General features: G+C 44.4%; 4 protein-coding genes across 7 annotated transcripts; 2 read left to right on the top strand and 2 right to left on the bottom strand.

Annotated features, from left to right (window-relative positions):
* Positions 1 to 1233: 1233 nt before the first annotated feature.
* On the top strand, positions 1234 to 9844 carry LOC130135729 (probable leucine-rich repeat receptor-like protein kinase At1g35710). Its single transcript, XM_056305348.1, has 3 exons — positions 1234 to 4348; positions 4591 to 4793; positions 9650 to 9844. The coding sequence occupies exons 1-3, from the start codon at positions 1234 to 1236 to the stop codon at positions 9842 to 9844; spliced, it is 3513 nt and encodes a 1170-aa protein (XP_056161323.1).
* Positions 9845 to 11843: 1999 nt separating this feature from the next.
* LOC130135776 (omega-amidase, chloroplastic-like) lies at positions 11844 to 12895 on the bottom strand. Its single transcript, XM_056305527.1, has 2 exons — positions 12348 to 12895; positions 11844 to 12231 (listed from the first exon to the last, which is right to left on the bottom strand). The coding sequence occupies exons 1-2, from the start codon at positions 12588 to 12590 to the stop codon at positions 12211 to 12213; spliced, it is 264 nt and encodes an 87-aa protein (XP_056161502.1). The 5' UTR covers positions 12591 to 12895; the 3' UTR covers positions 11844 to 12210.
* A 116-nt stretch (positions 12896 to 13011) lies between these two features.
* On the bottom strand, positions 13012 to 14405 carry LOC130135775 (flap endonuclease 1-like). Of its 4 annotated transcripts, none has more exons than XR_008815009.1 (6): positions 14042 to 14384; positions 13866 to 13924; positions 13600 to 13659; positions 13446 to 13499; positions 13144 to 13209; positions 13012 to 13062 (listed from the first exon to the last, which is right to left on the bottom strand). XR_008815009.1 is itself a non-coding variant. In XM_056305526.1 (6 exons), exons 1-6 carry the CDS (start codon positions 14224 to 14226, stop codon positions 13206 to 13208), a joined length of 270 nt encoding a protein of 89 aa, XP_056161501.1. In that variant the 5' UTR covers positions 14227 to 14405; the 3' UTR covers positions 13016 to 13205. The 4 variants fall into 4 exon arrangements, 1 of the variants encoding a protein (XP_056161501.1); XM_056305526.1 differs by having other exon boundaries at positions 13016 to 13209; positions 14042 to 14122; positions 14215 to 14405; XR_008815008.1 differs by lacking the exon at positions 13446 to 13499 and having other exon boundaries at positions 14042 to 14382.
* Positions 14406 to 17609: 3204 nt separating this feature from the next.
* Positions 17610 to 21642, top strand: LOC115667226 (MDIS1-interacting receptor like kinase 2-like). Its single transcript, XM_030588837.2, has 2 exons — positions 17610 to 20921; positions 21164 to 21642. Exons 1-2 carry the CDS (start codon positions 17621 to 17623, stop codon positions 21550 to 21552), a joined length of 3690 nt encoding a protein of 1229 aa, XP_030444697.1. The 5' UTR covers positions 17610 to 17620; the 3' UTR covers positions 21553 to 21642.
* Positions 21643 to 23980: the final 2338 nt, after the last annotated feature.

Below are 23980 nucleotides of genomic sequence, written 5' to 3'. Positions count from 1 at the left end.
CAAACCCGGTGTGGCCTAGGCGAGCCCCGGCAAGAGCTCCCCTCTCGCAAGCTAGATCTAGCGAGGCCAACCCTCGCCTAGGCCACGGCGGCCTCGCCGATCGTCGCCTTGGCGCAAGCGACACCTGGCGAGGTCGCCCTAGCCTGCACGAGGGCGTACCCCTGCAAGGGCTCGAGCCTTGCACTGGGTTGGGCGAGGCTCGCCCTCGCCGGATCTGGCAAGGGTCGAGCCTCGCCGGCCATGGTTGAGGCTCGACCTCGCCAGATCCAGTGAGGTCGTGCCTCGCCCAGCCCAGCGCGAGGCCATCCTTGCGGCCATCCGGCGAGGGCTCGAGCCTCGCGCTGGGCTAGGGGAGGCTCGCCATTGCCGGATGTGGCGAGGGTTGAGCCTCGCCCAGCCATGGGTGAGGCCCAACCTCGCCAGATCCGGCGAGGTCGTGCCTCGCCCAACCATTGGAGAGGCTCATCTTCGCCCAGCCGCTGGCAAGGGCGAGCCTTGCCAGTGACCAATGGGGCTCGCCAAAGGCCCCCTAGCCTTCGGCTATAGGAAGAAGAAAGGAAAATAATAATAATAATAATAAATTTGAAAAATATTAAAATATTATTAAAAGTTATCAACGCCATTGCCGACGGTGCCACATAGGCCGGCCAACGTCCACGTCAGTAAATTCCGACCGAAATTAGCCGGAAAGACCGAATTGGCACAAAAACAAAAAGTTTAGGACTAAATTGACATCGATGCAAAATGTTTATGACTTTTCTGACACTTTTCCCGGATTTTAGGTATTCGTGAAGGCAAACGAACATTATTATTATTATTATTATTATTATTATTATTATTATTATTATTATTGTTATTAGGTCGAAGAGATGAAAAAATATTTTTATTGTAATGCGTGGAATATTTGATAGAGCTTTGTTAGCATAAAAATCTTTGGGCTGCTATTAAAATAACAGCATATTGTGTGTCATGAATTTTTTAATGAGTGGACCTTACAAAAATTTCTAATTATTCGTTATTTATTTTTTTGGCTCAAAATAGGCTATTATTATAACAGTAGATAAAAAATAGTCACAAAAACATTTAAGATTAAGATTAGTTTTTATGATTACCCAGACAAATAATACTTACTAACCCCAACAGTCCCTCTCGTCGCTCCCATATATTCCCGCCCCAACCATCCATCACTCACGGCGAAGATAGAGAGAGAGAGAGAAAGCTTGAAGAGAAACCATGCTTCTCCTCCTCTTCTTCCTCCTCCTCCTCGTCTCTGCAGCTCCACCCGCTCTCTCCCTCAACCAGGAAGGCCTCTACCTCCACGGCGCCAAGCTCTCCCTCTCCGACCCCGACTCCTCCCTTGCTGCCTGGGACGATAGCGGCGACTCCCCCTGCGGCTGGCCGGGCGTCGCCTGCGACCCCGCCTCTGGCTCCGTCACCTCCGTCAACCTCCCCAGCGCCAACCTCACCGGTCCTTTCCCCCTCCTCCTCTGCCGCCTCGCCAACCTCACCTTCCTCTCCCTCTACAACAACTCCATCACCTCCCTCCCGTCCGGCATCTCCGCCTGCCGCTCCCTCGTCCACCTCGACCTCGCCCAGAACCTCCTCGTCGGCGGTCTCCCTGCCTCCCTCGCCGACCTGCCAAACCTGGCCTACCTTGATTTGTCGGGCAACAACTTCTCCGGCGACATCCCGGCGAGCTTCGGCCGGTTCCAGAGGCTCGAGGTGCTGTCCCTCGTGAACAACCTCCTCGATGGCACGATACCAGGCTTTCTCGGCAACATTAGCTCGCTGAAGATGCTGAACCTCTCGTACAACCCGTTCACGCCGGGTCGGATCCCGCCGGAGCTCGGGAACTTGACGAATCTCGAGGTGCTCTGGCTGACCGAGTGTAGCTTGACCGGGGAGATTCCGGAGTCGCTCGGGAGGCTCAAGAGACTCACCGATTTGGACCTCGCCATCAACTACTTGGAGGGACCCATACCGAGTTCGCTCGCTGAGTTGGAGAGCGTCATCCAGATTGAGCTCTACAATAACTCCCTGACGGGAAAGTTGCCACCAGGGCTGTCGAAGCTGACCGCATTGCGGTTTCTCAACGCATCGACGAACAGGCTGAGTGGCACTATTCCAGACGAGCTGACTCGGTTGCCTCTCGAGTCGCTCCAGCTCTACCGGAACCAGTTCTCTGGGGAGCTGCCGATAGGGAGTGGGAGCTTCGAGAAATTGCTCGAGTTAGACCTCTGCGATAACAATCTCTCGGGGCAAATTCCGTCCGAAATCGGAAGCCTGACTAAGCTCAATTACCTCTACTTGAACAACAATTCGCTCTCCGGCCCGATCCCAATAGGGATTGGGAGCTTGGAGAATTTGCTCGATTTAGACCTCTCAAGAAACAATCTCTCCGGCCAAATCCCTAGGACATTGTGGAACCTCAGCAACCTGCAGTTCCTCGTGCTTTTCTCCAACAACCTCACTGGGACTATTCCTCCAGAGGTCGGGAATCTCGCGTCGGTGATCTATCTCAACGTCGACATGAACCAGCTTTATGGAGAGCTCCCTGAGACCATATCTCGCCTTGCTAAGTTAAGGGGGATCTTCTTGCTCAATAACAATTTCTCGGGAAGCATACCACGTGATTTCGGCAAGTACAGCTCTTCTCTGCGCTACGTTAGCATTTCCAACAACAGCTTCACCGGAGAACTGCCGCCAGATTTATGCAACGGCTTTGCTCTTCGATTTCTCGATGTCAGTGGGAATAACTTCACCGGGCCGCTGCCCAACTGCTTGAAGAATTGTTCGGGGCTAATGAGAGTCCGCCTAGACGACAATCAGTTCACTGCAGATATCACGAACGCGTTCGGAGTTTGTCCTGATCTGGTCTATGCAAGCCTTAGCAACAATCGATTTGTCGGGAAACTCTCGGCACAATGGGGAGACTGTATGAATCTTACGAATTTGCGGATCGATGGTAACAAAATCTCCGGCCACATCCCGCCAGAGCTCGGGAAATTGTCTCAGTTGCGCGTCCTGACATTATCCAGCAATGAATTGACTGGGAGTATTCCCGATGAGATGGGAGATCTAGGGGAGCTGTTCGGGCTGAACTTGAGCAACAACCATTTGGCTGGAGATATTCCTTCCTCGTTAGGAAAGTTGACGAAGCTCAATCATCTTGATTTGTCGGAGAACACATTGAGCGGTAGCATACCTGACAAGCTAGCGAATTTCGAGAATTTACTGAGCTTGAACTTGAGCAACAACAATCTGTCCGGTAACATACCATCCCAGCTCGGGAAGTTGTCCACGCTACAGTTACTCCTAGACCTGAGCCACAATTCCCTAGCAGGATCAATTCCCTCCAATTTGGCAAAGCTTACTAAACTAGAAAATCTCAATCTTTCGCATAACAATTTGTCGGGTATGATCCCAGCTTCTCTCGAGAGCATGGAGAGCATAAGCTCCCTAGACGTATCGTACAACAAGCTGACGGGTGTGGTTCCTATTGGTAGGATCTTCGAACAAGCACCCGAAAGTGCTTTTATTGGGAATCCGGGCTTGTGTGGAAACGCGACCGGATTATCTCTTTGTGGGATGAGCAGTAAATCGACCCAACACAGAAAAAAAGTTCTGGTTGGTGCGAGTGTTGGCGTTTGCTGCTTACTACTTCCAGCGATTCTAACTTCTGTGATTCTGGCGCTTCGGCGACGAAACAAGCTTTGCAATGAAGAGATCAAGCGTCTTAAAAAGCACGAGCAATTTGAGCAGATCATATGGGAAAGGGTAGGGAAGTTCACATTCAGCGACATTGCCAAAGCCACCGACGATTTCAGCGAAGAGTACTGCATCGGAAAAGGCGGGGCCGGGAGCGTTTACAAGGCCGTATTGGACAGCGGCCAAATCGTCGCTGTCAAAAAGCTGAACGCATTGGAATCGGGCGAAGTCCCTGCGGTCATCTGCCAGAGTTTCGAGAACGAAATCCGTGTGTTGACCGAGGTCCGGCACCGCAATGTGATCAAGCTCCACGGGTTCTGTTCCAAGAGGGGTTGCATTTACTTGGTCTATGAGTTCGTTGAAAGAGGCAGTCTGGCAAAGGCCTTGTATGGAGGAACGGGAGCTGCTGTACTGGACTGGGGTACAAGGGTGAAGATTGTTCAAGGCGTGGCTCACGCGGTCGCCTACTTGCATCACAATTGCTCACCGCCTATCGTCCATCGGGACATAACGTTGAACAACATCTTGGTCGAGTCATACTTCGAGCCTCGGCTCTCGGATTTCGGGACGGCGAGACTCTTGGATTCAGACTCGTCGAATTGGACTGCAGTGGCTGGATCTTATGGCTACATGGCTCCTGGTAAGCTACATGATCAAATCTAACCATACATTTCACACAGGTACATATTGTCTCGGATTGATCAAATAGCTTTAACTAACATTTTGAAATTCGATATATTGAATAATTCTAACGACTTTCGGAAGAGCAACTATAGATTTTGAAAATTGATTTGTGTCAGGATACCTTAGAAGTTTAGAATTTGTGTACCACTTTACATTACGATCAAAATATTGATTCGCTCTTCTTTCTTGGAATAACAGAGTTAGCAGTTACAATGCGGGTGACGGACAAATGCGACGTGTATAGCTTTGGAGTAGTGGCGCTAGAGATTACAATGGGGAAGCATCCGGGGGATCTTCTCTCTTCTCTATCAATGACATTCTCGGAGACCCTAAATTTGCTGCTGAAAGACGTGCTCGACCCACGTATTCCTCCTCCGACTGGCCAGCTAGCCAAGAAAGTGGTATGCATCGTCGCGGTGGCACTGGCGTGCACGCGGACGAGTCGCGATTCGCGACCCACCATGCATTTCGTCGCGAGAGAATTATCCGCATGCGCTCGAGCTTACTTGTCCACGCCATTAGGCTCGATGACTATCAGCGAAGCCATCGAGTCTTCAGAAATAAAATTTTAAGGGATAGAGCAAAATCAAAATGATATTCTTCCGTCTCTTCTTCTTTTTTAGGTTTTGTTTAACTTAGCTTGCAATGAATGAGAAAGAGTGGGGGTTGGCGTGTGCACCGGTCGATGTACAAAAAGGATAACTTAGAAAATCTCTATTGCACTGGTAGTGAAGAATTCCTCACCGGATGAAGCAGTCTCCCAGATTTCCAACTTCTCTAACGCTTTGAATCAACTTGAACTCATGTCATTAATCGTACAAATGAATTTCCTCTTTTTCTATTATATCCTTGATTTGAACTTTTTCAATTTGTGTTTTTTTTCTGTTCGATTATGTTTGTTGATGGTTGAATTGATGGATGGATGATCGCTAGCCAAATGAAGTGCATGGCGGTGCCTTGTGTCCCCTCTAAATGGCCTATCCTTATAATTTGACAAAAATTAAGTGCATCGTCCAATTTCCGTCCTACTTCTCATCGCATTACTAAACTTTTGAAATTTACAATCAAATATGTGACGGTTCGAAGCGATTTTAGATGGTGGTACATTCATCTCTATGGCCACCACAAGTTTCCATAGTTTTTTAATGTCGCTGATGGTACATTCATCTCTATGGCATCGCACATTGCTCAAAAGGAGAATTTATCGACTTACAAAGTCCTAATTTGAGAGAAAATTTACCAATCCTAGTGATTGGTGGTGGGTTGGAAGATAGGCATAAATTGCATCGTTGGTGACTTTTTGACTTATCAATTACACCCATTTTCTGGGTGCAATCCAACGGGTACGGCCTGCTTTGGCCCGACATGCAATTCTTGTCTGCTTGGAAATATTCGAGTGCTTCCAGAGGGTTTCTCTGGATGTAAGTGTAGGATTCGATTGATTGGTTAATATTACATAGTGACCTGACCCCTTTAAAAAGGTTGAGCGTGAAGAAGACTTCAGATTGACTAAGCTTTGTCTTTAGATTGTTAATTGGTTTTCTTTGAATATATATGTAGAAAGATTGATAATTGACAGCCATCTCATGTTATGATTAATCATCATTCAACTTACTTTGCAACTATAATGTGGTCAAATATTGCATCATTAATCACTCCTGTATTATTTTGGTGACAAGATGTTCGCCCCCTGTATGACTAAATACACTCCGTTTATACAAGATGGACAAAATCACCTTGATGGATTCCACAATTATGCATTTTCCCTCATTTTAGTTCTTGTCTATTGTGGGTTAGTCCCTTCAAATTTAAACCCATTGTTGTTTAGAAAATAAAAAATCAACATTTTCTTTGTCAATCCAAAATGAATGAAATTAGACTTTCATGAAAAATATTTCTTTTGCTTTGGGCATAGTTTTTATTTTTAAAAAAAATTTGTTTGTAGATATGTTTTTTTGGATTTATACATGAAAATTGATCGAGAAATTTGCTTGACGAAATGAAAATTATGAAGATCTCTCCACTAGACAAGGTAGCCAACATGTATAGAAGTCAAAAAAGGATGGCTTAATACCACGAAAAATCCCAAACTGGTATACATGTGTGACAATTTATCCCGAACTATTTTTTGACCATCAAAAACCCCACGCTGGTACATCGGTGACAATTTTACCCCGAACTAATTTTTTGACCATCAAAAACCCCAAACTGGTACACCTGTAATAATTTTACCCTCTATTAGTTTTCGTTAAATTTTACCATTAAATTACTAAGTTTGATGACACGTGGTAATTGATAGGTGTACCGGTTTGGCAAGAAATGTCAAAGTCACTTTGGGGGTCAAATTCATACTTATTAGGCAGACTTTAGTGGTGTTTTGCCGACCACTTTTATGGTGGTGCGTTGATCCGCTGTGCTTTTTCCCTCGTGACGGTTTTGATAAGTCTGATTTAAATGGAAGGATTTGTGTGCAGCAATAATCTGATTTATTTATTTTTTATTCCGACGTGCTTAATCGTACAAATGAATTTCCCCTTTTATTATTATATCCCTTGGTTTCAACTTTTTCAATTTGTTTTTCTAATCAAATCTGTTGGTCGATGGTTGAATTGATTGATGGATGATCATTAGCCAAATGAAGTGCATGGTGGTCCCTCTCTAAATGGCCTGTCCTTGTAATTTGAGAAAAGTTAAGCGCATCATTCATTTTTTCATACTACTTCCCGTCGTATTATTAAACTTTCGAACTTTACAACCAAATTAAAGCGATAGTTCGAAGCGATTTTAGATGGAATCTTCGTCAAATAACCATAGAAAAAGTGCTCTCTTTCAAATCTTCTTCGGTTCATAAAACTGACCTTGACAATGATTATCGTAATCATACAAGTTCGAGTTTGGCTCCAAATTTCATATTATCAACTATCTTTGCCGATTTCGATCGACTTGTAGCCTTTTGATTCTATCTGCATTGCTCGCAGCTTTGGTTTTCCGCCTAACTTACCTGCCTCAATTGACTTTCCTTCGATTGAATTTTCAATCAACCTTTTAATGGCGTGAAATCGACATAAACCGATTGCAATGATGCATAGTCCATCGCATGAATTTGAACAAATCTCTGTCCGTGGATGCGTAGTCAAATGGCACGAAATGGAGATTAAAGCTTCGACACTAGAGTTGGCGTAATTAGATCAACCGCAATTACATTTTACCGGTGCAACGAAATGAAGATTAACCCTTTGACACTGAGCCCGAATCCTTGGCTCCTGAGCACAGGCCCAAGGGTCCTGGGCCCAAATCCCTGGCTCCCGAGCACAAGCATCAGTCCGAGGTCCACGAAAGCCGGACCCGAGAACCCAGTGCCCAGGATCCCAGCCCCCAAAGCTTGGGCCCGAGCCTCGGCCCAATGCCCGAGACCCCAACGCTTGGGCTCGGGCCTCAGTCTGGTGCCCGAGACCCTAGTGCTTGTGCCTATGTGTCCATCAAGGTCGGGCCCGGGCCCTGGTGGCTAGGCCAGGTCCAACGACGATGAGCTCTTACCCCCACGCATGCCTCGGATCCATTGAGGCCAAGCTATGGATCCCAGTGCTCAAGGCTGGCCTCAATGTACCCGGGCCCAACCGCCCGAGCCCGGCCTTGATAAACCCAAGCTCAGCCTCAATGGACCCTGGCCTAAGTGCCAGGGACTCAGTTCGGGGCCTAAGCATTGGGGACCCAGTGTCAAGTGTCGATATATGTGGCTCGGCCTCGATAGACCCCACATGGGCGCCAGGGTCTCAGTCCCAGCCTCGGTGGACCTAGGCCCAGGCATTGGGATCCCGAGCCAAGCCCGATGGACTTGAGTCTGGATGATGGGGTCCTCGGCTCGACATTAATGGACCCACTCAAGCACCGAGGACCTCGACTCGAGCGAGAGCGCCAAGGACCTAAGCACCAGCACTATGGTCTCGAGCCCAGCCTCAATACACCCAGGCCTGGTAATGATGGACCTGGGTGAGGGTGCCAAAGATTGATCCCAAGCGTCGGGGCCCGGCCTTGATGGACCTAGGCACGGGCATTGGGGTCCAAGGCTCAACCTCAATGGGCTCGTGTCCGGCCACAATGGACCCAAGCACGAGCGTCAATGACTCGGTCCCAGGAACTGAGCTCTCGAGCCCGACTTCGATGGACTCAAGCGCAGGCTGAGGACTCGGGCATTGGCACCGTGGTCTTGGGGCCAGCCTCAATGGACCCAGGTCCGATCACAATGGACCCGGGCTCGAGCACTAGGGTCTCAAGCTCGACTTCAATGGATTCGGGCGCTAGGGACTCGGGCACAGGCATCAGGGTCTCAAGCACAAGCATCAAGGTCTTAGGCATGGCGATGGATCTAAGCCTAGGTGTCGGGGACGCAAGCATGGTATTAGGGTCTCGAGCTCTACCTTGATGGACTCGGGCTTGCCCCAGGTGAAACCCTGCAAACCTGGCCTCGACCTCTAGACCCAGGTTCACTATCAAGGGCCTAGGTCAAGTGTAGGAGTTCTTGTGGCCAAGCGTCGATATTTAGTCATATTTTGAAAATTGATTTTCGATTTTTCAATAAATAAGTCATTTTTTTGAATTTAAGCATAGGTTTTTTGTTAAATAGGAAAACTTTTTTCTATTGACTCATTTTCCCAAGCGATCCTGATGCCGAAAAATGAGAAAAATGTTTTGTGAAAAATGTTTTTCACAAAACAAACGGAGTTCTAATGTAACAAAATAGTTTGGAGGAGATGTGCGGAAGGAGCATCATGATATGGAGTTTTAAGCTCATCTCCCCACACTCTCACACGAAAGATTCGAAGCCTATTTATAGAAGGACTCCGCCGCCATAGACATCTAGACATTTGCTGGACCTTAGATAACTTGTTTCAGTTGACATTTGTTTTGACTAAGAAAGCTTCTTCAACTTGGCTTCTTCTTCTCTTGCACCGACTTAGACAGCATATTTCCAGGCGGACGTTTCTTGGTTCTAGTTACTGTCGACTTTCTTGACTCTTCTTTCTTCGTTGATTAAGCAGCCTTAGTATTAGACTTCAAGTGTTCCACTTGAACTTGGACACTTCTTGTTTTCTTCATGGTTATCTCAGTTGACCACTCTGGAGAAATCTTGAGAATTTGGAAATTGGATCACAATTTCCAACAGGAAGCTTCCATTGTTCTTGATTTGATTCACATGCACTGAATTCGAATCATTTCTCGACGAGATGCACGGATAACAAACAGATGCGAATGGCAGAATATTCTGCTTCAAGAGATATCGAGGATTTCGTCAGTCGCGGCCCAGAGAAGCATCGTCCTTCTTTTTGTTGAGCAAGTTCGGCAACCAGATGAACTTCTCGTCTGGGCTACCTCCTTCATCTTCCGGAAAGATGAGCATGAAGGGTTTGTTGCTGAGGCAATTATGGGTTTCGATGGGATTGAAGAAAGATAAGAGCTTCGAGTTTGAGGAGAGATTGGCTATGGTGGCAGATGAGAGTTGCAGAAATAACACTGCTTGGTAGAAAGACAAGAAGAACAAAAAAAGGAATAAGAAACCGAAAAGAAAAAATTGCCCCCGGACGAAAATGCCTCTGATCAGGACTTGGAAATCGTTGAATCGCGTGTGCTCACCGGCCAAGGAAGATTTGGTTGGCGGGAGAGCTCAAGGACTCATTCGAGACTAAATTGATCACTTAATGACCTTATTTAAGACAAGATTCATTCTGAGGCCTATTTCAAAAGAACATCACATTTCAAGTATTATTTTCAATTTTTCCTAAGGAAGATTGAAACATTTTGTGGTTTGTTATATTTTCATTATCGACAATAGACGTGTGCATTTACATAAATTTAACACGCGTCTAATTAAAAAAAGAGTTTAATAGGACTAATTTAGACAATGGCCAACATTCTCTTTTAAACTAAAGATTTCCTCGAAGCACGCCAGTCTGTTCGGGTTCAACCATGGGCGGCCCTCGGTGGTGTTCGCTGGCCACTTTTAAGATGGGGGAATCGTTTTTTATTACATTGTCGGTTGATTTCGTTGTGCTTTTTCCCTCGTGCATGCATCGATAGATCTTGCTTGATTCAAACGACTTAGCGTGCGGCAACAACACGATTTTAACGGGAAAATTTCAAATGAGAACATGAAGTAAGATTATTTTCTCAAAAAAGAGTCTAAAGTAAATATTATTTCGAATAAGGACCTGAAGTTGATAAGTTAGTTTCAAATGAGGGCCTAAAGTGGACAAGTTAGTTTCAAATATGGCCCTAATTGAAAATATTGGTCGGAAAAGGCCCTTAATTGAAACAAAATCTACTTTGAACCCTCATTTGAGAAAATTACTCCACTTCGAGCCCTTACTGAAACAAAGTCCACTTTGAACCTTCAGTTGAGAAAATCACTCCACTTCGAACTCTTATTGAAACAAAGTTCACTTTGAAGTCTCATTTGATAAAATCACTCCACTTCGAGCCCTTGTTGTAGGGAACTTAGTAAGCAAATTGAAATAGAGGGTGGTTTTTTTAAAATGGCTTCCCTTGGAATTTTGATAATCTTCGATAGACCAGGGTTTAAACCTGCCCGGTAGCTAGTAATTTATAACTTTTCTTAATTTTGCAAAAGCAAAAATATTTTCGCTTTTTTTTTTCAAAGTTTTTAAAGGAAAGGACCCAAATTGATACATTTATGACAAATATACCCTACATTAAATTGGCTTAATACTACGAAAAATCACAAATTGGTACACCTATGACAAATAGAGGGTAAAATCTCAAACTGATACACCCGTCAACTGACACGTGTCATTTAACTAAAAAATTTAACGGTAAAATTTAACAGAAACTAGAAATTGTCACAGATATACCAGTTTAGGGTTTTTTGTGGTCAAAAAATTAGTTTGGGATAAATTTATCACAAGTGTACCAGTTTGGGGTTTTTCGTAGTATTAACCCTATGATTATATTAGGGGTGAGCGGTTCCAGGTTCCGGTTCGGTTCCGCTTGGAACCTGGAACCTACCCTCGGGTACAGGTTCCTCATTTTTTGGAACCTGGAACCTACCCGTCAGAACGTGGAACCTAGAACCTACCCTGTCACAGGTTCCAGGGTCGGTTCCAGGTTCCAAAAGGTTCTTTTTTTTAATTTCTTTTTTAATTAAACAAAACGAAAATAAACGCAACAATGACTAGGTATTAAAAAACAATATTTCGCTTAGTAGAAAGGGGATATTATCTAACAACCTAGATCCATTTATGCAGAATAGAAAACATCAAGAGTTCAGCATCATATAACTTTATTATCAATGGATCAGTGCAAATATAATTAGTAGAATGATATTGTCAATAAAAGGCCAATTAGCAACACCAATAGCAAACCTCATTAATCTAGGAAAGAAACTTAAAACAATATAATAGTGGAGGAGGCAAAAACTAGCTAATTTGGAATCAATATTGCAAAGAGATATCTTCTATACAAAAAGCAATAGAGGACATATCGCAATGTTGTAAAAGCATTTATACAGCTAAGCCCCCTTTGTGCAAGGCTTACTTTGCTGATGTTCAACTTAAAAATCATTGGAAGGGATAAAACGAAAATAAATCAAAGGAAAACAATCCAAAGGTCCACCACTTAAGACATACATGTTTACTGTCAGAAATCTTCTTACTTTCGAACTGCATAGACTGGGCCAGTGGCAGCCCCAGCACCAGTATGCAGTCAACATTGTAGGAAATGCAAAATAGACGAAGAGGAAACAAAACCTACCTCTTGCAGCATAAATCATTGCCAATTCCTGAAACCGAATATCATAACAGATGCCTATACCAATACGTCCAACGTCTGCATAGAGCCAAAAAGAAAAGAAAAGAAAAGAAAACAACTCAAACAACAAATAGACTAGAAGACTCAGGCAACTAAATGTTCCATACATAGTTACTTAAGGAAAGAAAAGTTACCTTGTGGTGCTTGGCTTTCAGCACTCCAATGGAACCAAAAACACAGCAAGCGTTGTACAATCGATCACCACATCTTTCTGGGATTGAACTGCCCACTATGGTAACCTTCAAGGCCTTAGCAGCTTCAAATAACATAGCAGTTGAAGGAGATGAACCTCCATCAATGTCCTCAGCATAAATAGGGAAGCTATCATTTGAATAGGGACTGTTCCATATTTCCTGGCACAGAGTCAACAAAACCATGAGGCAAGCTACGTGATTTTTCCCTCCTTTTATAGAACGGCGCAAGCTGCAAATATGGCTGATTTTACTGGAAGCCAAAGCTTGCAGTATAAAAACATAGCAATTAAATAAGCATCAATAAGAACTTAGCCACAGAAAGTCACCCAAAACTGATGAAACGAACACGTGCCTACTCAAGATGCTTTTATCCATTCTTTCTTCTAGTGCACGCCTTCACAAAAGGGCATTTGATAAGGTATACAAAGTTCTTGTAAGCCATAAATTTCCCATTTTGCAATCAGGAGGCACATCCAAACTTTCCGCAGCTACACGAAATCATGCAAAAAAAAATGTCATTTCCATAGAGTTAGATGATTGGATTATCATGAGATAACAATGAATTATTCTAAATCAGAAGATGATCAACCAGGAAGATACATGCCTTTCCAGCTTTTCAAAGAGCAGCACATTGTGCCTCTGCTTCTGAAGGGGCCTGACATACATAAACTGAATCTGGTATCTAACATTTTTGTTACGAATAAAGAAGAATGAACTTCTCAGACAGAATAGTAACCTCAACTACTGGGATACCCATAAGTCTCAATAGTTTTTTGCAGTCTTCATTGTGCTGTTGTGTCACCTGCAATGGTATCAAAGCCATGTACCACATGCGCACACATATCTGGTTAGCTACATAGATAGGTTTTTCTGGAAAACAGAGACAACATCAAACTTCTCATCGAATAGAACTAAAATATCGCACAGTAAGGAAGTGATCAAAACAAAGACAAACCTTCACATTTAAGGTAACTAAACGTATTCATAGACAATTAAAAAAAAAACGAGAGAAGAGAAGGCTACATAATAATAAAGTACCATTGTGCGAGCTCTTGCTTCTTCAAATCAAGAGGTTTACCATCAAATACGTAGCTATCATAACAACATAAAGTATAATTCAGAGAAGCACAAACTTCATTCTTCTTAGCATTCTATCCCAATGAAAACATAGGAGGTAAAGAAAAAAGCTTACACTGGCTGTATCCCTGCTTCCAACAGCCTAATCGTTCGGTAATGCATGCCTTGCAGATGACTTCATGAGACGACAAATCAAAAAGCAGCTCAAAGTCAACACTTCCCAAGAACAAATATCACATGGCAAGTACAAAATAATGTGACACACGTCGATCTCATATACATAAACCCCAGTCCAAGCAATAACAACTGAAGCATCAAAACAGAAACTCGAGCAAAGTGGATTATCATTTCCATGGAGTATTCCGATGCCATTAGTGGTACCTGGTGACTTGACCAGCCTCATTGGTGAGCATCTGAGTCCTCTTCCTCCCAACCACAACCTGATCCCCCAATCAAAGACCAAAAAAAACCCCCAACACTCAAAATCCAAATCCCCGCCAACACCGAAACACACAATCAATCAGGAACATCAACTCATAAAAAGCAAAGCACTTAACGAGGAACTGATAGATGCTCAGGCTGGCATCGACGGCGATCCTCCGGCCGAAGTAGCTCTCCAGCTTTTGCTCCCTCATCGCCTTAGGGGCATTGTCCGCCAGTAGCTTCGTCAGCCCCTATCGAAATCAACGGACGACTCAATCAACAATGAAGAAGAGGGAGGTGGAACTACCTTGATGCCCATTTTCGGAAAGAAAAAAAAATTTCCCGAATCGCGTCGCGAGCATGGGCAATGTTCCTCTCTTTATCCGCCGTCACCGAAAGTTGGCATAGCCCGATCTGAAACTGAAACCACACCACCCAAAGAAAAGACGTCAAATTTCGAGGTCGCATCGATGATCGAAGTCGAGGGTTCGAGCCCATGCCTTGGCGAGGGGAGGAGGGCGAGAGGAGCGCGGGCGTCAGCGCGCTTACTCTTTCCTTGCTCGCTCCCTTCTTGCGCCTCCAGCCACAAGCTGCTCGATTGGTCACCAAAAGAACCTAGACTCGGAAATCCGCCGTGGATGAGCCGGACCGTGGTTGATGAAGACAGGAGGAAGAGCCGAGGCGGACGCCGAACGGAGCGAGGAGAGGCGAGAGGGTCTCGTCGAGTCGTGGGTGTGGGGAGTGGGAGAGAGGGCGCAACGGAGGAGCAACCGAGAGAGAAATTTGTGAAGAAAAGTTAGGGTTTTTATTTTTTACTGGGAAGAGCGTCGGTTCCGGTTCCGGTTCCGGTTCCCGGTTCCGGAACCGAGAACCGGGAACCGGAACCGGAACCGGCGGTTCCTAAAAAATTGGAACCGAGAACCGGAACCGCTCACCCTAGAACCGGGAACCGAACCTTACCCATCGGTTCGGTTTTTCGGTTCCCGGTTCTACCCTGGAACCGTGCTCACCCCTAGATTCTATTGCATTACAAGTCTAGCTTTACATGCGTTACGAGGATCTACCTATATTTAATATGAAACAATTCTTAATTAAGGTAAATTGCAATAAAAAACTCGATGCGCAGTTTCCATGTCATATTTGAGATGTGAATAACTTATCACTTATTGTACTTCGTTTACTGAAGTGTATTTCCTTTAGACTATGTTGAACATTAACATTTTTGTCTTCATTGATTTAGACCTATCAATCCTGACTTGCCATGTGGCTGCTAATGCTCTTTCCCGTAGGATGGTTGGCGTCCACGTCAGCGAATTCGGGCCAAAAGTGATCGGATTAACTCAATTGACAAAATGTGAAAATGTTTAAAACTCAATTGACAAAATTAAAAGGTTTAAGATTGAATTGACTTAAATGCAAGAGATTTATGACCTTTTTGAGTAATTTTTCCTTATTATCGGGCATGAAATTTTGGACCACAACCTATTCGGACTTTTGTCTCATACAAATCCTGTCTCGTAAAACTGATTGTTTGCATTATTTAGAAAATTTAGTCCGCGAAAAATACTTTTATTATCAACAATAATCTGTGCTTAAATTTTTATGCCCACGATGAACATAGTTTGTGCTCGTACCTTTTTATGAATAGCACAAACGATCGCTTTAGAAAAAATATTTCATAAATCATTCATTCTTCGATAAACAAATGCTAAATCAAATATCGTTGGTCTTTGTTACTCACGACCACGCGTAGAGATGCTTGTTTTGGCCATGATAGAGACTAAGGCTGCGCATGAATACCATTTTGTGCCTGGGAACTATTTCTGAACAGAAATGATTTTTTTTTATTCTGTGCCCGGAAATAATTTCTGAATATTTGAAGGCGTCTGATAAACTGTCCAAAATTTCTATTCCTAGAGTAGAAAAGAACAGAAATGCGTTTGGTAACTACACAAATTTCTGTTCCCAAATAATATTTTAATAATATTTTGAATTGTTTAATTTTTTTTTCTTTCTACCATTTTCTTCTTTGGCCATGGCCGGTCGCCGGCGACCGGCCACAGTCCAGGGCCGGCGAGGGCATCACGGCCCTCTCCGGCAGCCGGCGGAGGCGAGGGTCGCCCTCTCCGGCAGCCGGCGGAGCGAGGTCGCCCTCGCCGGCGAGGGCGAGGCGGACCCTCGCCGTCGCGACCGACGGCGAGGCTCGGCCTCGCCCGATCCGGGCGAGGGCACCTCGCCCTCGCCGACGAGGGCGACCCTCGCCTCCGCCGGCGGCCGGCGGCCGGCCCAGCCCAGGAAAGAACAACACAAAAATAAGAAAAGAAAAAAAAGAAAAAGAAGAAAAAAAAAAGAGTCTCAAAATTGTGCCGAGAAACAAGAAGTAACTTTTTTTTACTTCTTGTTTCTCTTCCAAAACTGTTTCTCGGCACAAATTTTTGCAAAAATGTGCCGGGGAACAAAAAGTTTACCAAACGCATTTCTGTTCCCAAACTATTTCTGGGAACAAAAGAACAGAAATTTTTACTGTTCGGCACGTTACCAAACGGGCCCTAATTTTAACCAATCGCCAACGTTCTCTTTTTAACTTACAATTTCCTCGAAGCACGCAAGAAGTTTCAACAACGATGGTGGTGCTTTGCCGACCACTTTTAAGGTGGGCATTGCAATAATATTATTTTATTCAATCGTGATTAATTGTACCAATTAATTTCCTCCTTTTCTACTGTATTTTATTCCCACGTGATAAATTGTACAAATTAATTTCGTCCTTTTCTATCAAATCTGTTTGTTGATGGTTGAATCGATTAATGGATGATTATCGGCCAAATGAGGTATTACCAAACTTTCTTTTGGTCTACTCCTTGTGGTATAACTAAACTTTCGAAATTTTCCATCACGTCGGTTGTAGTTTCGAAGCGGTTTCAGTTGCATCCCTCGTCGAGTAACCATTGGAAAAAAGTGCTCTACCTCAAATCTTCTTGGGATTTGAAAAGCAACATCGATAATTTTTACTAATTTTCAACTATTACCAACCATCACTGCCCGATTCCGATCGACTTGGAGCCTTAATCAAACTCAGTTCCATTTGCATTGCTGCTGTACAAGTATAACACTCAAAAAAATAATCTCCTGCAGCTATTACAATATATCTTCTCTTTCACTCTTAAGCCTTATCTATAAGCTCGAGTTTCACCGCCTTTTGAAGTCGGTGGTGTCCATTTACTTGTCACTTGAAGATCAACTTCGAATTGTCCTCCTTTGCTGCCGACTTCGTGCGAAGGAAGTTGCCGTAGCTTTTTCAAACCTTCAGTTTGGACATTTCTTTCACCAAGTCTTCAGGGTTGGAGTCGGTTCAGGAACCAAAGTGCAATTACGACATTTCTCTTGTTTTCTCGTATCAGGCGTCGACCCCAACACGTTGACGGTTAACCTACTTTTTTGTTTAAAAATGTTAAATACATATAACCGATGCAGTAATTTTTCCAAAAACGAATTACACGTGGGTGTTTACGCGGGCGAAATGACACGCCACGTAGAATGTTCATACAACGTTGTCGGAAGATGATTGAAAGTCCAACTTTGTGCGTGAGTGCGAGACTGCCAGTTTGCCACTTTCTCGTGGCCTTCTGTCTAAAAGTGCATACAACCCGTGGTGCTATAAAACAGTATCATCCAGCTCGTTTCTCATGAGGTCCAATGCCATCTTGCTAGGCATGACAGAATCAACTGCAGCCCACCCTGTCTTCCTCTGTCTTCTCTTCTTGCTGCCATTTCAGGCCTCGGCGTCCCCGATCAAAGAGGCACAAGCTCTAGTCAAATGGAAGAACTCTCTCTCTCCTCCTCCTCCTCCTCCTCCTCCTTCACCTTCTCTGAGCTCATGGTCACTCGCCAACATCACCCATCTCTGCAACTGGACTGGAGTTGCCTGCAACAATGGTGGGTCAGTCTCGGGGATCAGCCTCTCCAGCTCAAGCCTCAGTGGCACACTTGATGCGCTCGACTTCACTTCGTTCCCGAACCTGACCAGCTTCGACGCCAACAACAACAATCTCGGGGGCTCGATACCGTTGTCGATTGGCAATCTCTCCAAGCTCACGTTCTTGGACCTGGGTAGCAATCTCTTGGAAGGTGGCATACCACCCGAGATAGGCCAATTGCAAGAGATTCAGTACTTGAGCCTCTTGAACAACAGTCTCAATGGTACTATTCCTTACCAGATCAGCAATCTCGGGAAGGTGTGGCACTTGGATCTTGGATCAAACTACTTGGAATTTCCTGACTGGTCAAAATTCTCTGCCATGCCGTCGGTGACATACCTGAGCCTCTTCCTCAATTCGCTCGACGGCGAATTCCCGAGCTTCATGGACGATTTTCACAACCTGACATACCTCGACCTGTCGCAAAACACGTTGACTGGCCAAATTCCTGAGGCTGTGTATGCCAACCTGGTGAAGCTTCAGTACCTCAACCTCACTGACAATTCGCTCCAGGGGCCGATCTCAAACATATCAAAACTTTCCCAGCTGAAGGAGATCCGGATTGGTAACAATCCGCTCGGCGGTCCGATTCCTGGAGACTTAGGGTTGGTATCTGAGCTTCAGATGATAGAGATGTACAACAATTCCTTTGAAGGGGCAATTCCTAGCTCCATTGGTCAATTGAGAAAGCTTCAAAAGCTTGATTTGCACCTAAACCGCTTGAGCTCTTCTATACCTTCCGAGCTCGGGCTTTGTTCTAACCTCACGGTGTTGGCCCTCGCCCAGAATTCGATCTCCGGGGAGCTGCCTCTCTCTCTGTCCAATCTGGTTAGATTGTCGGAATTTGGAGCTTCGGAGAATCACCTGTCAGGTGAGTTATCGCCTTACTTATTCACAAATTGGACAGAACTCGTTTCTTTGCAGCTCCAGAACAATTTTCTCTCTGGGCAAGTTCCTCCGGAAATAGGAAGCCTGACCAAGCTCAATAACCTCTTTTTGTACAACAATTCACTCTCTGGCCCGATCCCTACAGGGATCGGGAGCTTGGAGAATTTGGTCAAGTTAGACCTCGCAACGAACTCTCTCTCCGGCCAAATCCCTTCAGCATTGGGGAACCTGAGAAACCTGAAGATCCTCCAGCTTTTCTATAACAAACTCACTGGGACTATTCCTCCAGAGGTCGGGAATCTCACGTCATTGACCATTCTCGACCTCAACACGAACAAGCTTTATGGAGAGGTCCCCGAGACCATCTCTCGCCTTGCTAACTTAGAGTCGATCTCTTTGTTCACAAACAATTTCTCAGGAAGCGTACCAGGTGACTTCGGCAAGTACATCCCTTCTCTGCATTATGTTAGGTTTGCGAACAACAGCTTCACCGGAGAACTGCCACCCAAATTGTGCAGCGGCTTTGCTCTAAAAGAACTCACCGTCAATGGGAACAAGTTCACCGGGCCGCTGCCCCACTGCTTGAGAAATTGTTCGGGGCTAACAAGAGTCCGTCTAGATGGCAATCAGTTCACCGCAGACGTCACCAGCACATTCGGAGTTTATCTGAATCTGGTTTATATAAGCCTCAGCAACAACAGATTTGTCGGGACTCTCTCGGCACAGTGGGGAGAGTGTACGAATCTCACAAATTTGCAGATAGATGGTAACAAAATCTCTGGCCAAATCCTGCCAGAGCTCGGGAAATTGTCTCAGTTGCGTGTCTTGTCTTTGGACCGCAATGAACTGACCGGGAGAATTCCTGATGAGATGAGAAATCTAGGGGAGTTGATCGAGCTGAACTTGAGCAACAACCATTTGGCTGGAGATATTCCCGTCTCATTAGGAAACTTATCGAAGCTCAATCTTCTTGATTTGTCGAACAACACATTGAGCGGTACCATACCGAACGAGCTAGCGAATTGCGAGAATTTACTTAGCTTGAAATTGAGCAACAACAATCTGTCTGGTAACTTACCGTCCGAGCTCGGGAAGTTGTCCGCGCTCCAGTTACTTCTAGACCTGAGCCACAATTCACTAGCAGGATCAATTCCTTCCAATTTGGAAAAGCTTACTATATTGGAAAATCTCAATCTTTCCCATAACGATTTGTCCGGTACGATACCGGCTTCACTCTCCACCATGGTGAGTTTAAGCTCCATGGACTTATCGTACAACGAGCTAACAGGTGCGGTTCCTAGTGGTGGCATCTTCCAACGGGCGCCCGAAAGTGCTTTTGTTGGGAATTTGGGCTTGTGTGGAGACGCAACGGGATTATCTCCTTGCAGAACGAGCAGTAAATCAACCAACCACGGCAAAAAAGTTCTGATTGGTGTGAGTGTTGGCGTCGGCTGCTTACTACTTCTAGCGATTCCAATTGCCGTGATTCTAGGGCTTCGGCCGCGAAACAAGCTTCTTGACAAAGTGATCGAGAGTGTTAAAAAGCACGAGAATTCAGAACCGATCATATGGCAAAGGCGAGGGAACTTCACGTTCAGCGACATCGCCACGGCCACCAACGACTTCAGCGAAGAGTACTGCATTGGAAAAGGCGGGTTCGGGAGCGTTTACAAGGCCGAACTTGCCAGCGGCCAAATTTTTGCTGTCAAAAAGCTCAACGTATTGGATTCCTGCGATGTTCCCGCAGTCAACCGCCAGAGTTTCGAGAACGAGATCCGTGTGTTGACCGAGGTCCGGCACCGCAATGTGATCAAGCTCTACGGGTCCTGTTCCAAAACGGGTTGCATATATTTGATCTATGAGTTCGTTGAAAGGGGCAGTTTGGCAAAGGTCTTGTACGGAGGAAGAGGAGCAGCTGAACTGGACTGGGATACAAGGGTGAAGATTGTTCAAGGCGTGGCTCACGCGATCTCCTACTTGCATCACGATTGCTCGCCACCTATCGTCCATCGGGACATAACGTTGAACAACATCTTGGTCGAGTCAGACTTCGAGCCTCGGCTCTCGGATTTCGGGACGGCGAGACTCTTGGATTCAGACTCGTCAAATTGGACCGCAGTGGCTGGATCTTATGGCTACATGGCTCCTGGTAAGCTACGGCATCAAATCTAACCATGCATTTCTCATGTACGTATGATCCCGGATTGATCAAATAGCTCTATTTAACATCTTGAATTTGGTTTCATCGACTAATTCTAACAAGAATTTCGGAATAGCAAGTATGGATTTTGAAAAGTGGTTTGGGTCAGCGCATCATAGAAATTTGGAATTTGTGTACAACTTTACATTATGATCAAAACATCGAATCATTCTTCTTTCCTGGAATAACAGAGTTAGCAGTTACGATGCGGGTGACGGACAAATGCGATGTGTATAGCTTCGGAGTAGTGACGCTAGAGATTATGATGGGGAAGCATCCGGGGGATCTTCTCTCTTCCCTATCAACGACGCAAACGTCGACATCAATGGAGAACCCAAATTTGCTACTAAAGGATGTGCTCGACCCACATCTTCCTCCTCCGACCGGCCAACTAGCCAGGACAGTGGTATTCATAGTCACAGTGGCACTGGCGTGCACGAGGATGAGTCCCAATTCGCGACCCACCATGCATTTCGTCGCGCAAGAATTATCCGCACGCACTCAAGCTTACTTGCCCGAGCCATTAGGCCCAATCACCATCAACAGAGCTATAGAGTCTTCAGAAATAATCTTTAAGTAGATAGTGCAGATCAAATGATATTTCGTTGTATTTTTTTTATTATAATTTAGCTCATAATGAATGAGAAAGAGGGGGCGCATGTGTGGACCAGCGTACGTACAAAAAGGACAATTTGGAAAGGGTTAATATCATGAAAAATCTCAAACTTAATTATTTGTGATAAATTTACCCCAAACTAATTTTTTTACCATCAAAAATTTCAAACTGATACACCTATGACAAGTTTTCCTTAAACTAATTATTTGACCACTAAAAACTCCAAATTGATACATTTGTAACAAATATACCCTCCATTAAATTGGATTAATACCACGAAATATCACAAACTGGTACACCTATGACAAATGGAGGACATCCGTCAACTGCCACGGGTCATTCAACTAAAAAATCTAACAGTAAAATTTAATGAAAACTAGAATAGGGTAAAATTGTCACATGTGTACTAGTTTGAAGTTTTTTGTTGTTAAAATATTAGTTTTGGGTAAATTTGTTACAAGTGTACCAATTTGGAGCTTTTCGTAGTATTAACCCTATGATTATATTGCATTACAAGTCTAGCTTTACATGCATTACGAGGATCTACCTATATTTAATATGAAACAATTCCTAATTAAGGCAAATTACAATGAAAAACTAGATGCGCAGTTTCCATGCCATATTTGAGATGTGAATAACTTAATCACTTATTTTTACTTCGTTTACTGAAGTGTATTTCCTTTAGATTATGTTGAACAATAACATTTTTGTCCTGATTGATTTAGACTTATCAATCATGATTTGCCATGTGGCTCCTGATGCTCTTCTACGTAAGACAGCCAGCGTCCACGTCAGCGAATTCGAACCAAAAGTGGTCGGATAGACTCAATTGGTAAAATGTAAAAAGGTTTAGAACTCAATTGGCACAATTACAAGGTTTAAGACTGAATTGATGTAAATGCAATAGATTAGGATCTTTTTGAGTAATTTTTCCTTATTATCGGGCATGAAATTTTGGACCACAACCTATTCGGACTTTTGTCTCATACAAATCCCATCTCGTAAAAATGATTGTTTGCATTATTCAGAAAATTTAGTCCGCGAAAAATACTTTCATTATCAATAATAATCTATGCTTAAATATTTTTGCTCACGATGAACATAGATTGTGCTCATACATTTTTATGAATAACACAAACGATCACTTTTAAAAAAATATTTCATAAATCATATTCATTCTTCAAGAAACAAACACTAAATCAAATATTGTTGGTGTTTGTTACTTATGACCACGCGTAGAGATGGTTCAACAACGTTGGTGGTGCTTTGCCCACCACTTTTAAGGTGGGCATTGCAATAATCTTATTTTATAATACCATGAAAAACCCTAAACTGGTACAGTTGTGATAATTTTACCCCAAACTATTTTTTTTACCACGAAAAACCCCAAACTGGTACACTTGTGACAAATTTACCCCGAACTATTTTTTTTACCACCAAAAACCCCGAACTGGTATACTTGTGACAATTTTACCCCAACTAATTTTTTAATATTATTTTTTATTTTTTTCGAATTTTTTTATTAATTTTTTTTCTTTTCTTTTTTTTTCCTTAATATTCTTCATCTTCAACCTTTGGCCGGTCGCCGGACCGGCGATCGGCCAGAGGCGGAAGCCGATGAGGTCGGCCCTGCCGGCAGCTGGCGAGGCTCGACCTTGCCGGCCGGTGGCGAGGGCTCGCCGGCGGGGCCGAGCCCTCGCCAAATCTGGCGAGGCTCGACCTCGCCGCGGCTCGGACGAGGCCGACCTCGCCGGATCTGGCGAGGGCTCGGCCCCGCCGGCCGCCGGCAAGGTCGGCCTCGCCCAACGCCGGCGAGGTCGAGCCTCGCCCGGCGGCGCGTGCCCTCGCCACCGGCCGGCAAGGTCGAGCCTCGCCAGCTGCCGGCAGGGCCGACCTCGCCGGCTTCCGCCTCTGGCCGGTCGCCGGTCCGGCGACCGGCCAAAGGTTGAAGATGAAGAATATTAAGGAAAAAAAATTAATAGAAAAAAATTCGAAAAAAATAAAAATAATATTAAAAAATTAGTTGGGATAAAATTATCACAAGTATATCAGTTCAGGGTTTTTGATGGTCAAAAAAATAGTTTGGGGAAAATTTGTCACAAGTGTACCAGTTTGGGGTTTTTTGTAGTCAAAAAAATAGTTTGGGGTAAAATTGTCACAACTGTACCAGTTTAGGGTTTTTCGTGGTATTAACCCTTTATTCAATCGCGATTAATTGTACCAATTAATTTCCTCCTTTTCTACTGTATTTTATTCCCACGTGATAAATGGCACAAATTAATTTCGTCCTTTTCATTCAAATCTGTTTGTTGATGGTTGAATCGATTAATAGATGATTATCAGCCAAATGAAGTATTACTAAACTTTCTTTTGGTCCACTCCTCGTAGTATA

The sequence above is a fragment of the Syzygium oleosum genome, unplaced genomic scaffold (genome assembly GCF_021117445.2).
Source record: "Syzygium oleosum isolate NSW1041296 unplaced genomic scaffold, Sole_v2.1 Sole_v2.37, whole genome shotgun sequence".
Lineage (NCBI taxonomy): Eukaryota > Viridiplantae > Streptophyta > Magnoliopsida > Myrtales > Myrtaceae > Syzygium > Syzygium oleosum.
Note: the sequence above shows the minus strand (reverse complement) of the source record. Positions and strands in the feature narration are given on the sequence as shown.

Excerpts from the sequence above, each read along its gene's own strand:
- LOC130135729 (XM_056305348.1), top strand. The coding sequence starts at position 1,234 with ATGCTTCTCCTCCTCTTCTTCCTCCTCCTCCTCGTCTCTGCAGCTCCA. Across the intron at positions 4,349-4,590 it reads TTATGGCTACATGGCTCCTG|AGTTAGCAGTTACAATGCGG; the intron begins GTAAGCTACATG and ends TTGGAATAACAG. Across the intron at positions 4,794-9,649 it reads GCCAGCTAGCCAAGAAAGTG|AATATTCTGCTTCAAGAGAT; the intron begins GTATGCATCGTC and ends TGCGAATGGCAG.
- LOC130135776 (XM_056305527.1), bottom strand. The coding sequence starts at position 12,590 with ATGGTTTTGTTGACTCTGTGCCAGGAAATATGGAACAGTCCCTATTCA. Across the intron at positions 12,232-12,347 it reads TGAAAGCCAAGCACCACAAG|ACGTTGGACGTATTGGTATA; the intron begins GTAACTTTTCTT and ends GGCTCTATGCAG.
- LOC130135775 (XM_056305526.1), bottom strand. Across the intron at positions 13,925-14,041 it reads TGAGCATCTATCAGTTCCTC|GTTGTGGTTGGGAGGAAGAG; the intron begins GTTAAGTGCTTT and ends TTGGGGGATCAG. Across the intron at positions 13,660-13,865 it reads GAGGCTGGTCAAGTCACCAG|TCATCTGCAAGGCATGCATT; the intron begins GTACCACTAATG and ends CGTCTCATGAAG.
- LOC115667226 (XM_030588837.2), top strand. The coding sequence starts at position 17,621 with ATGACAGAATCAACTGCAGCCCACCCTGTCTTCCTCTGTCTTCTCTTC. Across the intron at positions 20,922-21,163 it reads TTATGGCTACATGGCTCCTG|AGTTAGCAGTTACGATGCGG; the intron begins GTAAGCTACGGC and ends CTGGAATAACAG.